This window comes from Martes martes (assembly GCF_963455335.1).
Source record: "Martes martes genome assembly, chromosome: 6".
Lineage (NCBI taxonomy): Eukaryota > Metazoa > Chordata > Mammalia > Carnivora > Mustelidae > Martes > Martes martes.
The window spans coordinates 31,482,993-31,494,771 of NC_137893.1; the positions used below are offsets into that span (position 1 = coordinate 31,482,993).

The 11,779-nt window shown below is 49.4% G+C and overlaps 1 protein-coding gene across 1 annotated transcript; it reads right to left on the minus strand.

The window, feature by feature from the left end:
- Positions 1–3,863: 3,863 nt before the first annotated feature.
- Positions 3,864–11,506, minus strand: PRDM13 (PR/SET domain 13; the record flags this gene model as incomplete). Its single annotated transcript, XM_080806423.1, is given in 5 exon segments — positions 3,864–5,623; positions 9,159–9,279; positions 9,577–9,708; positions 11,223–11,432; positions 11,435–11,506. Coding segments are annotated over 5 exon segments (2,295 nt in total).
- Between the last annotated feature and the right edge of the window lie 273 nt (positions 11,507–11,779).

Below are 11,779 nucleotides of genomic sequence, written 5' to 3' on the forward strand. Positions count from 1 at the left end.
GCTCTCATGTGCCAAGGCACCCACACCACCAAACGCTCCTTCCGCTCCCCTGAAGTTCAGGTCTAACTTGGAGCCCCGCCGCCACTCACCTCCTTCCCTCCAGTCTAGGCGGGAAATGAACTTTCCGCAGAGCAGAATGTTGAGGAATTGCAACTCTTTCTGTGTGTTCCGCGCTCTGCTCGACACGGGAGGGGAGATGTGCTCGCGCTGACCTCCTCCGCAGGCTTCTCCTTAAACTCACCGCACAGCCGTGCGTGTCAGGAATTAGTGAAAACAGACGAAGAGCGTTTTTCCTGTTACTTAACCGCTACGAGGCGCTTGAACAGGTCTATGTCTGAGCTTAAAAGGGAAAGGTGACTTGATAAGGGGTCTGACAAATTTCTCTTTAGCCACAGTGTGAAAGGCCTTTATTTACTGAAGTTGCGGCGAGTTTGTCCTGGGCTAGAAGTGAACGAACAGGAGGACGAAGTGCTAATGCTTGTGAAAGGGCGTCAACCCTTATCTCGTTGGTCGATGTCTACAAAATGAAACAGAGTTGCTAGGGTTATTTTAATATTGTTTGAGAGCCTACTATATGCATCAGGCTTTATTCTAAGCAGTTTACCTTCATTAACTCGTTCAATCCTCACAACCTCCGTATTGCTTATTTCAACCTGTTTTACAGATGAGGGAATTGAGGCAGTAGAGAGACTGGCCCAAGATATCAAGTAAGTAAGTGGGAGAGACAAGAACCAGTGTCTGATTTATTTAGATTAGCAAAACATTTTAATGTTCAAATTTACTAAGGCCCGAACAACCTAGATACTTTTACTTCTAAAATATATAAATCCTCCTATCATTTTTTAATCTCTTTATGCAAAATATTTAGTTAAAATCTTAGAAACTTCCAGTGGCTTTAGCATAACCTTCAAGGTTAGTTGTGGTCATCAGGATGAGAAGGATCAAGTACTGGAGTCTGATAATGGGAGACAAAGGGATTGGAGATTAAAAGAAGCCATCTGAGAAACACTAATTCAACTGAGTCACTTAAATAAGTAGAATTAATGTTACTGATTGTACATCACTGATTTGACTTCAACATTAAAATAATCACATTCATCATATATGATAGTGTGCACATCCATGGACAAATATACAGGTTATTTGAGGCAACCTATGGAGAGTTACAAATGACCTGCTATTAAGAACCTTTTAAATCTATATTCAACTTTCATTTTTTATACTGAAATTTATTTTAATAACCTAGTCAATATTAATTTATAAAGGGGGAAAAGAAGGCTAGGGGTTTGTTGTTTTATTAAATCTTTATCAATTTTAAATGTATTTCCCTTGACCAAACTTTTTAATTTATTTCTTTAAAACAGTAGTTATAAGACTTAGTAGTGAGCTAGGTAATGAAAGAAACAAGATTTTTACAGCAGATAAAATTTTCATGTTTTAAATCTGGGCAGCCTTTCTCACTTTCCCTGAGGACTTACACAGTCTGATTGCAGGAAAGTTTTCCAATATTTCTCTGTAAGGACGGATTTTGTTTCAAGCAATAATTGCTTCGAAGGACAGGACTATGATTCTACGTAGGCAGTGAGGAGTAAGTCCTGGGTGCCTAGAGCAAGCTGAACAGGCAGAAGCTTGGGTTCACGTCCAGACTGTGTGTCAGGGCATCACTGAACCTAGTGCGCCAAGCCCATGGTCATCTTCTGCAGGGAGGAAAGAACTGCAAATAGCACAAGGATTTGGCATAGAGTAGGCCCTCAATAAGTGGCAGTTTCATTGTCACCATACATACATGTTAATCCACATATACTTTTTTTTCTTTCTTTTTGAGCTTTCTTTTACAAAGCAAAACATTTTCTGGTCAGTTGATGCTAAAAACCTAAAATTCCCTCAATAAGTTTTCTCATAGGAAAAATGTCTTTTTGCTGATGAGCCCGTATAGAAGTCAGATACCTTCTCCTTCCCCTCACCCACGTCTCTTGCTGTGATGGGTTAGAAAAAGTCCCTGCCAGCCACCCAGGGACTGAGGACCTGGTCCCAGCTGGGAGACAGCAAGGTGGTGATTGCTGCAGTACTCACCATCCAGAAAATAAAAGTCATTTTTAACTGAGTTAAGTCATCAGGATCATATCCAGGTCATTTAGTGACCTACAAGAATCTTCCCACCAACCTCTGGGAAGAGCACTACAGACCTGGGCTCTTAGGGTACCTGACCTTAGTGGAGGGGATAAACTAATCCTCCACTTGGTGGAAACTTCAGTGAAATCCTCCCCTGAATATGGGGTTGGGGGGTGGCATAGGAAGGGGAGAGGGTGCTTTCCAATTTTAGCACACAGAAATCTATTTTTTATCATAGTCTTCCATTAGCTAGCATTAATTTTTTATATCCATAAATAAAGTCATTGTTTCTAATTCTGTTCTTCTCATTGTGGGCCTCCCAGTGACCTTGAAGTGTGTATTTTCTTGATGGTAAAATGGGACACATAGCAAAAGCACAAGATCATTGGAAAGAGTGCATGGAGAAAAGAAAGCTACACAGACCAGTAGATCAATACCTCCTTTAGCATGTGTTGAATGAATGGTAAAGTGTATGAATCATAAAAAGCACTGCGCAAGTTTCCCTCATTTGCATCCCAAGGAAAATCTCCTTGTCAAAACAGTTCATAACAAGAAATAATGATTCTACAGTTCTATAAGTCTTTTTGATGAGGAATATGCATTTTTTTTCCTTGAAGGTCATTAGTTCTTTCCTAAACACGAAAACTCTTAGCATAATTAACAGTGGTTTCAGAAAACAATTGCTTTGCCTGCTATCTGGGAACCTGTGAAGTGCACATATTGAAAATGCTATATTTCCCTATTAAAACACCACTTAACATTTATTTTATGAATAATCAAAGTCTTAGGAGTGTCCTGTGATTCATTTTATTATGGAGTCTCCTCATAAATTGTTTTCAAATTAAATCTCATTAAAAGATCTACTGAAATCGTTCAATGAAGAAACTCATTTGTATTTTATTTTTATTAAAGATTGCACAAACTGGAACCAAGACCAAAATACTGAATCCACTGTACATCATTCAGTGTAAAACAATATACATCACATTTGTACTCTACCAAATAAGACATTTTCCTTAAAATTATATATTGCGTGCTTTTAGATTCATGCTTTAGGTATTTTACATTTGTCATTATTCTCTTATAAATAATTGCAACTTGACCAATTTGTACACCTGCTACCACTATATAGTCAATGCGGGAAGGCGTAGTCTTTGACCCGAGAACAGATGAAATGGAAACAAATGCATGGTTGTCACATCTACCGAACTGCAACTACTGTTTTGCCTATATCGTGAAATGCTAATGTAAAACACACACACACACACACACACACACACACACAAAGTCGTTTCAAAAGGCACAATTTCCTCCACAGAAAAGAACAATTTTAAAATACATGGCAATCAAAAATCGGCGCCTTTAAGGGCGCTGTGAAGTTCACATGAATGCGATCTTAAACCTTGAATAGTAGACCTCCTGGGCGTTTCGTGGGAGTGCCTATCCGCGGAGTCCAAAGGCCTAGGACGCGCGGACACCCGCCGCCCTCGGGCGGCGCAGAAGGCCAGATTTTTTTTTTTTTTTTTTTTTTTTTTTTTTTTTTGAGACACTTCTAAACCTTTGCTCTGAGTTTAAGCAGCGGACCTGGAACCTATCACTCTTCCAAATCTGGCGCCCGACCAAAATAAAAACGGCTCTGTCAACCGGATCCTTCGTATCTCCAGGAGCTCCTCTTCTCCCAAAACAGAACCACCTCCACCTTCTCATCTCTGTCCACGCCCCCCAAGCCCACCCTTTCCCGAGCCGACTCGTTACGAGTTGCGCTCGCCGCCGCCTCCAGCTTCGGGGTCGCTCTGGTCGTCCGTGAAGCAGACGTCCACATCGCTGTCGTTGTCGCTCTTGGGCTCCCCGGGCTCCGGGAGGTAGTCAGGCTCTGCGCCTGGGCCCTCGCCCGCCTTGGCGAGGAGGTTCTGTCCGGGGTGGCGGGACTTGACGTGGCGCTCCAGGTCCCGGCGGCGCACCAGCACCTTGCCGCAGAACTCGCAGCGGTAGGGGGTGTTGCCCTCGGCGTGCAGCCGGATGTGCTTGTTCAGATTGCTGGGGTCGCCGAAGGGCCGCAGGCACACTTTGCACTTGAGCGGCTTGTAGCCCGTGTGCGTCCGCATGTGAATCTTGAGCCCGTATTTGCGCGAGTACAGCTTGCCGCAGTAAAGACACAGGTGGCCGGTCTTGGGCTTGCCCGCGCCGCCACCTCCACTGCCGCCACCCCCAGGGCCACCCGTCGCCACGACGGCCGGTGGCAGCGTCCCCGCGTCCAGGCGGCCGCGGCTTTTCCCGGCCGCCATCTCCGACAGCTGCTGCGTGTGCATGGCGATCTCTCGGTCGATGCTCGCCAAGGAGCCCAGCTCCGCAGGGCTTAGAGCGGCCGCGGCCGCCGCTGCCGCCGCCGCCGCCGCAGACCCGCTGAAGTAGGAGATGGACTCTGGATACTTGAGCAGCCCGCCAAAGTGCAGTTTGAGCGGGTAATAAGCGGCGGCGGCCGGCGAGCCGTAGAGTAGCTCTCCGTTGTAGACGGTAAAAGCGGGCATGACGGCAGGCAGGTGGCTGCACTCGCCACCGGGGTAGGCTTTGAGCCCGCCCGCGTCGAGGGCTGGCAGCGCGCAGCGCTCGACGGGCAGCCCGGTCGCAGAGGGCAGCTGGGCGAAACGCGCTCCGGGCAGCGCAGCCGCGGCTGGCTGGGCGCGCTCCACATGCTTAAAGGCTGACGCCTCTTCCGGGGGGCCAGGGAGCAGAGGGAAGCCGCGCAGGCCCCCGGAGCAGGGTAGGCCAGGCGGAGGCGGCGGGGGCGGTTCCCCCGCGAGCAGGCACTTAGAGTGGTGGTGGTGGTGGTGCGCGTGGTGGTGATGGTGGTGGCCCGTGCCGCCCGCCGCGGGGTTCTCCCCGCTTCCGGGGCGCCCGCCCGCACGGCTCCCGCCCAGCAGCCTGCCTAAGGCCAGGCCGGACCCCGGTTTGCCGCCACCCTCTTCCCGGTAGGGGTCGCCGTGTGCGGCCGCCGCCGCGGCCCTGGCCAAGCCCGCAGGCTTAAAAGCCGAGCGCACTCCGGGGTAGAAGGCCAGGCCGCCGCCCCCCGCTGGGGAGCCGCCCACGATGCCGAGGAAGTGGCCGTGTCCCCGGGAGGCCCCGCTCATGTCTAGAGCGCGGTCCGGCTGCTCCTTGCCCTTCTTGGGCTGCCCCCACTTGGCCGGGGGCGGTGAAGGGACGGAGGGCGCAGAAGAGGCCTCCCGCTTAATGCTCTCCCGCGCTCCGCAGGCCTGGAGGGACGGCGGGGCCTGCGGGTGGGACCGCAGAGGGCCAGCGGGGGCGGCCGCGGCAAAGTCAGGCGCCGGGAGTTTTGGAGAGAAGTGAAGGCCATCCGCGGCCGGGGCAGCGCCTTGGCGAGCCGCGTGCTCGTGGTGCAGGTAGGCTCGGCTCCCGCCGCTGCTGAGCACGCAGTGGAAACGTAGGTGGGCCTTAAGGCTGTTGGGGTATCTAAACGTCCTCCAGCAGTACCAGCAAATGTAGCGCTCCTCCCCTGGGCGAGAAAGAGTAGGAAAGCGACCCAGTGAGAGGCGAACTAGCCAGAGAGAAAGAAAGCGCACCCAAGGCAAAGCCCAGATTTTGACCAGCGGTATGAGGAGGAACAGGAGTATTATTATTGGGTACAGCGAATAAGTGAGTTAGTTCGGTAGCCCCCCGTAGCAAGGACCCCGAGAAGCCCCAAATGGCCAACTTTGTCAAAATCTCCATCCTCTGGGATTACTCAAGAGGCCAAAGGGGTGACCTGTGCCTTTCCAACGAAGACTTCCTCCGGGCCATCCGAGCAAATCCTCGCTGGGAGGGCAGCGCTCAGGCAGACTAGCCGGGAAAGAGACCAGAACAGAGAGCAGCTGTTGCTTTAAATCAAGTGTTGAAGCTGTGCTGTGCCCGGGCCCATCTGTTGGCGTTTGCAGAATAGGTGGCGTATGTCAAGGAGTTTGGATAAACTGAACAAAGACCAATCTAATGGTCGTGAGCACCTCATTACCAGGCGAGACAATATCTTGTATGTATGGGCCATATGTAATCATTCCTTTTCATAGAACAATGCCTTTTATGTACACTACGCACCCTTCCCTCCCCCTCCCAGCCTTAAACATTTTGCCTGAGGTTTTCCTGGAGTGTGACCAACTGAAGGACCACATAGGGACTATGATCTGCTATTCTTCAAAATTATTTGTATCTTTATTTCCTCTTTAACCCCATTTAATTTGATGAGAGAAAAGAAAAAGCCCTGTGTCCTGATATTCTAAAAACTGAAGGATAAGGATGATGTTGCATTATCTTGTCAGTTGTTTCACCTGGAGTAACTAATTAACTCCTAGATAGCTACACAAATCCAAGCTTAATAATAAAGTTCTTGGGAAAGATAGTTTATTTTTTATGAAATAAGTGAATATATATATAGATACATGGAGATACTCAGCTTTTAATAAGTGTACAACTCTCTACCAGGAACGGTATACATGTTTTTTGGCATCAAGTCTTTTTTCGTGTTTAATATTATTAACATTACTTCTTTTAATTTTGCCAGGTTCTGGGAACACAATTAAGAGACACATGTATGAAACAGATTTTGATCACATGGTAGTCAATTTTCACTTAAAAAGGTCTCGTTACGTCTGGACACAGAACAACGATCTTGCAGTGTTACAGTTGATTGATAATACTGAAGGGTGTTTGTGAGAAAGAAGTTAGTTGAGCCACAAGGAAGTACCCAAAATATATCTGTCTCATTAAATTTAGTGGAAAAGTTAAATTCCCTTCCCCCTTGTACACAAGCAGTTCAAACTTCTAAAACATCACTATAAAAACAACTGGAAGAAATTCCAGATCTTCCTCCCTTCATGTATTTTACTTTTGGCTTTGCATAAAGCAAGTAGTCCCCCTAGATAACTAAGATGGAAGTTCAAGTAAGGATCTGTTTATTTCGGCTGAAGCCAAGGTAGAACAGAAAGCAAAAGGTGGGGAGGGGGGGAGGATTTGCCTCTGAGAACTTAACCTATTTGTTTATGGAAGACTTAGATAAAATCATTTCAATGTTTTTGCTACCTTGTATTGAGCAGCTTTCAAAATAAATATTGGTGGGGGGGGAGAGATTTCCTGGGTTCCCTTAATGGGTATGCTGATTTAATATCTTAAATAACCTCCCTTGTCAGAACCTTCCTCTCATCACCCCTTTTTAAAGAAGGAGTTTTCAGAGGCTGCCCCAGAATGACTCTAGTCAATTGCAAAGCCAATAAAGCTTTATCCGTAAAACAAAGGGTTGGTACTTTACTTAAACTTACCATGGAATTTAAACCCACTGGAGTTAGTCAATAATGGAAGAATAGCAGCCATCTCTACTTATTTCTTCCTCTTTTCAAGGGGTAAGCAAATGTGTTCCTGTTTCAGTATGTTCCTTTTCAGTTTATCCTAACCAACTGACATGTTCTCTGGACTTTGAAATCCAGCCTATGCCAAAAGTATCAAACACACTTCATAAGTGACGTTGCCCCATCTCTTTGGTGTAACCCTGAGGTTGCCAAGATTTCAAGCATTTCAAAGGTGGGGAAGTCAGGGTTCAAAATAACCCATGCATTCCCAAAAGGAAAATGGTGTCTATTCTGACATCAGTTGGCTGAAATGAAAACACAAGGGCCACCACTCAAACAAGTTGCCTTTGTACTATTTGAGAGTGCCTAAGGAGGGGTGTTCTGTGTAGAAATGTCTGGCCCCGAAAGGTCAGCAGCTGTTAGAATTGTCCTGTGGTGGCTGATTTGAGAATTCTCCACTACGGGGCTTTTATCATGTCTCTCTTTTACTGGAAGAAGTTGACAAGAGAATTTAATACAGTGTGACACAAGGAACAAGCTAGGATAATGTTTTATGAATACTGTATGCACAGATCTACCCACAAGACAGTGATACTTTGAAGTGAAGGTGATTCATCCTTCCGAATAAACTTGATTCTGTCTTATTCATGAATGTTTCTTAATGCTCACATTTGTATTAATTTCTTTAACCCTATTTCTAAAGTGATGAGACTTAAGCAGGCAATTCAGGAGAAGAGCACGTTAAAATATTTTACAGAATTCATTGTGTTGACTTTAAACATAACTATGTCTTTAGGAGAAACTGCACACTAAAACAGTTGTGAAGGAAAAAGGTCTTGGAAGCTTTGTGAATTAAAAGGGAGGTCTCAAGATCTTAACTATTTTAGCACCTCCCAGCTTTCTTTCACAGAAAGTGTTCTTCAGTGTTCTAGGGAAGGATTGAAAATGTTCTTCTCTTTAGTGACTGCCCCTTAATTTGCATAAATCCACTCTTGGCTTTGGAAGGGATCAAATAAATCTGAGAAGAAACTGGGATACATCCCAGATTCAATTTAAGTAGGGAGGGGAAATGAATAAATACCATTTAAATGGAAGGGCCTCAGTACCTGCCAACCGACCAGCTGTAAGTACCGTAATGCTTCTAAAATGCTGTAAAAGTACATTACTCTTCTTCAAACCAGTGAAGAGAAGCCCCTCCACCTTCGAAAAGCATTCCGAGTCTGAGTTATGCTTTTTGGAGCTCATGATGTGATTAATAATATGTTAAGTCTTCTTTATTGATTCTTAATTGAGTAAATGATTGTCTCTGGGTATGTAATAGGAAAAGATGACCCCATGAATTTCATAAAGAATATTTTGGGGGGCATCTGGGTGTGTGAGTAGGTTAATGGCTCTCAAGGTCCTGAGATGGAGCCCCATGTGGGGCTCCACACTCAGAGGGGAGTCTGGTCGAGGGTCTCTTTCTCCTCTCCTTCTGCCCCTCACCCCACTTTCTCTCTCTCTCTCAGTAAATAAATCTTTTATTTAAGTAGTTTTTCCCCTGCAATCACGAGGCAGATTTTTGTCTCTGTTATCCTTTACTGTTGATTTTGAGGAGGTAGTGTTGACATTACTTAGCTTGAATTCAGTTTTATACAGCTCGAAGGAAAGGCCCTGTCGGTCCAGGGCTGGACTCTCACCCACCCGGCTGGCCAGAGGCCCTCTCAGACTTGGTACCTTTCTCGTCGTGTGTCGGAGTTGCAGTCGTGGGGATGTCAAACCACTGAGCTAGAGAGTTGGAATACCACACCGTCAGCTCCTCTCCTGGCTGGACATCTCGCAGCGCTCGGTAGAAAATCTGGGACACAAGGAACAGGACAGCTTGCTGTCATTTCCTGGGTAATTGGTCTAAACACATCTAAAAGGAAAGGTTGGAATGCTTGTTCTGATGCTCTGTGACCCTGGAAAAACTATTGGATCTCTCTGAACCTCATTTCCCTCATTCTTCAAATGGGGAAAATAATAGTATCTACTTTACAGGGTTGTTGGGATATTTAAACGAGACCTCCAGCTAAAGCGCTTTGCTCCTGATATTGGTGGCCACCTCAGTAACGTTAGGTAGGTAGAATTGGCAGTGGGGGGAAGCCCACGGTACCTGTCCTCCTGGTAAGTCTGCAATAGCTTCCAGAGTCTGTTCCTGGGGGTTCCTGGCTGCCCGGATTAACCCTATCCATTCCAGAGGAGAGCCCCCAGACTCGTCCACCAGCTCCCCTCTCACCATGCGCACCTGCAACACAAGCAGTGGTCGTTCTTCCCCGCGCCACGGCCAGGCCCACAACCCAGAGGGAAAGTTTATCCAACACCCCACCGGACTCAGGAAAACGGTTGTGTTCACGGTGGCCGGACCGCTATGGGCTGCTGGGAGGAAGATAATTCCTAGGACCCTTGCTTGAGGGAGGGAGAAGAGGCTGGCTAGCATGACAGTTCCCCCTCTCCCCCCACCTCGGCGATACCAAGGTCAAGAGCATCCTCCCTGAGTGACTGGGGGTGTCTGGTACCTAGACGTTCCCCACTCCCACCCTCACACCAGTTCTCGCTCCTGCGGTTCTGAGAGCTGCCTGAATACCAGGGGAGAGACGATTTGAAGGCAGCCCCAGAACCCAGAGTTTCCTCCACCTTCTTCTCATGCCTCCCGACGCTCGCTGCAAAGCACCTAGGTGCCGAAGTGCCCGCGAGCCCGGTGGAGAGAGTGTGCGAACAAAGCACTGGACAGCCGGCCATTTAAAAGCAATTAAAGCGCATTTAAAGAAGGCTCTAGACCGCGGAGGGTTGGGGGGGGGGTGGGAGAATGATTACGTGAGGAGCCAGATGCAGGTCCCGCTGGCAGGGCGCCTGAGCAATTTCTTACAAGAAAGCTCTCGGCAGAGACTAGGCAAACCTAAGGTCCTCCCTCCGCCGCCCCCACGGGACTCGTGCCTTCTTTCCCCGGTCGCTGTGAGCCGACCCTTGCCTGCTGGGACGCCTCAGGGCGAGCGGGGACCTTTAAAACCCCGCTGCGGTCAGGGGTCTGTCCGCTGCTCCAGAGTCTGAGCAGGCGGGCTGGCCCCGACGCCTCCCAGTTGCGACCCTGGACTCCCAGTTGCGACCCTGGACTCCCAGAGCCCGGCTGCGGGCGCGCGGACCCGGTGCCCCACGCGGATGGGCCCTTCTCGCCCTGGAAGCCCCAATCGGAGCAATCACCTGACTCACCCTCTCTCCATTTACCCCAACCCTCCAGCAGACATCCGCGGAGGGGAAGAATTGGGGGTGGGGGGAGGACCTGGGAATTGAGAGATTCCCAAGGATTTCCCCCGCCCCCCCAACACATGAAATTAAGGTAAATGTAAGCCTTAAAGTAGCGCGTTGAAGGGAAGAAGTTAAGAAAAGCCTTCAACGCCCCGCGCGTTGTGAAACAGAAGAGGCGAATTTGCAGAGGCCGTGCCCCGCCACGCCTCTGCGAACGAAACCCCAGAGTTCCAGGGAAACCGTGGGTTCCGAGTGGTCCCGGCGCGTAAAGAGTCCCATGCACCCCACGAGGGGCCGTCGTCCCCTCTCAGCCATGTTCTTTCCCCTCAGCTCGGCCCACGTCCAGCTCTCACTTAATACGACTTGCGGGGAATTACCGGAGTCCCCCGGGCCACCTGGCACAACTGGCAGGTAACGACTCAACCACCCTTTTCCTCCACTTGCCCTATCTACCCCTGCCAGGGCTAGGGCAAAGGGAGGCTAAAGGCTGGGGGCGGAGGTCGGAATGGCTAATACCTTTTTCCTGGGCCCTGGTTCCCTGCGGTCTGACAGGTACTTGCCCAGCTTGAAGGTTCCGGGCACCGGCCCCAGGCGCAGGCCGGCCGGAATGCAGCAGTCCGCGCTCACGCTGGTGGCCGGAGCGCGGGCTGCTCCGTGCATTGCTGCCGCCGCCGCCAGGCAGGCGCTCGGGTGCGCCGGGTCCTCCGCAGGGCTCGAGTGACAGTGCCCCAGCCGCGCGTGAGCCAGGGAGCCGCACCCCGACGTGCGTCCTCCGCCCGCGGAGTGACGCGGGCGGGCATGCACTGCGCCTTTTCAATCGGGGCGGGCGCCTTTTGGCACCGCGAGCGCAAGGGCGCGGAGTTTGGTGAGAGAGTTGCTCTGCGGAGCAGCTGCAAAGTCCCACCCGAGAGGGTCACATGGAGTGGTTCCCTCAGCCCTCTGCATAATCGAGGCCTCTGAATGGCTGGCGCACAATGGTCCAGGCGACCTTCCCATTCCTAAAAATCCAATTTGTCAAGGGCGAAGAAAAGGCGCTGGTGAATCAAAGGTCCGGCGGGACCATTAATCCTCAG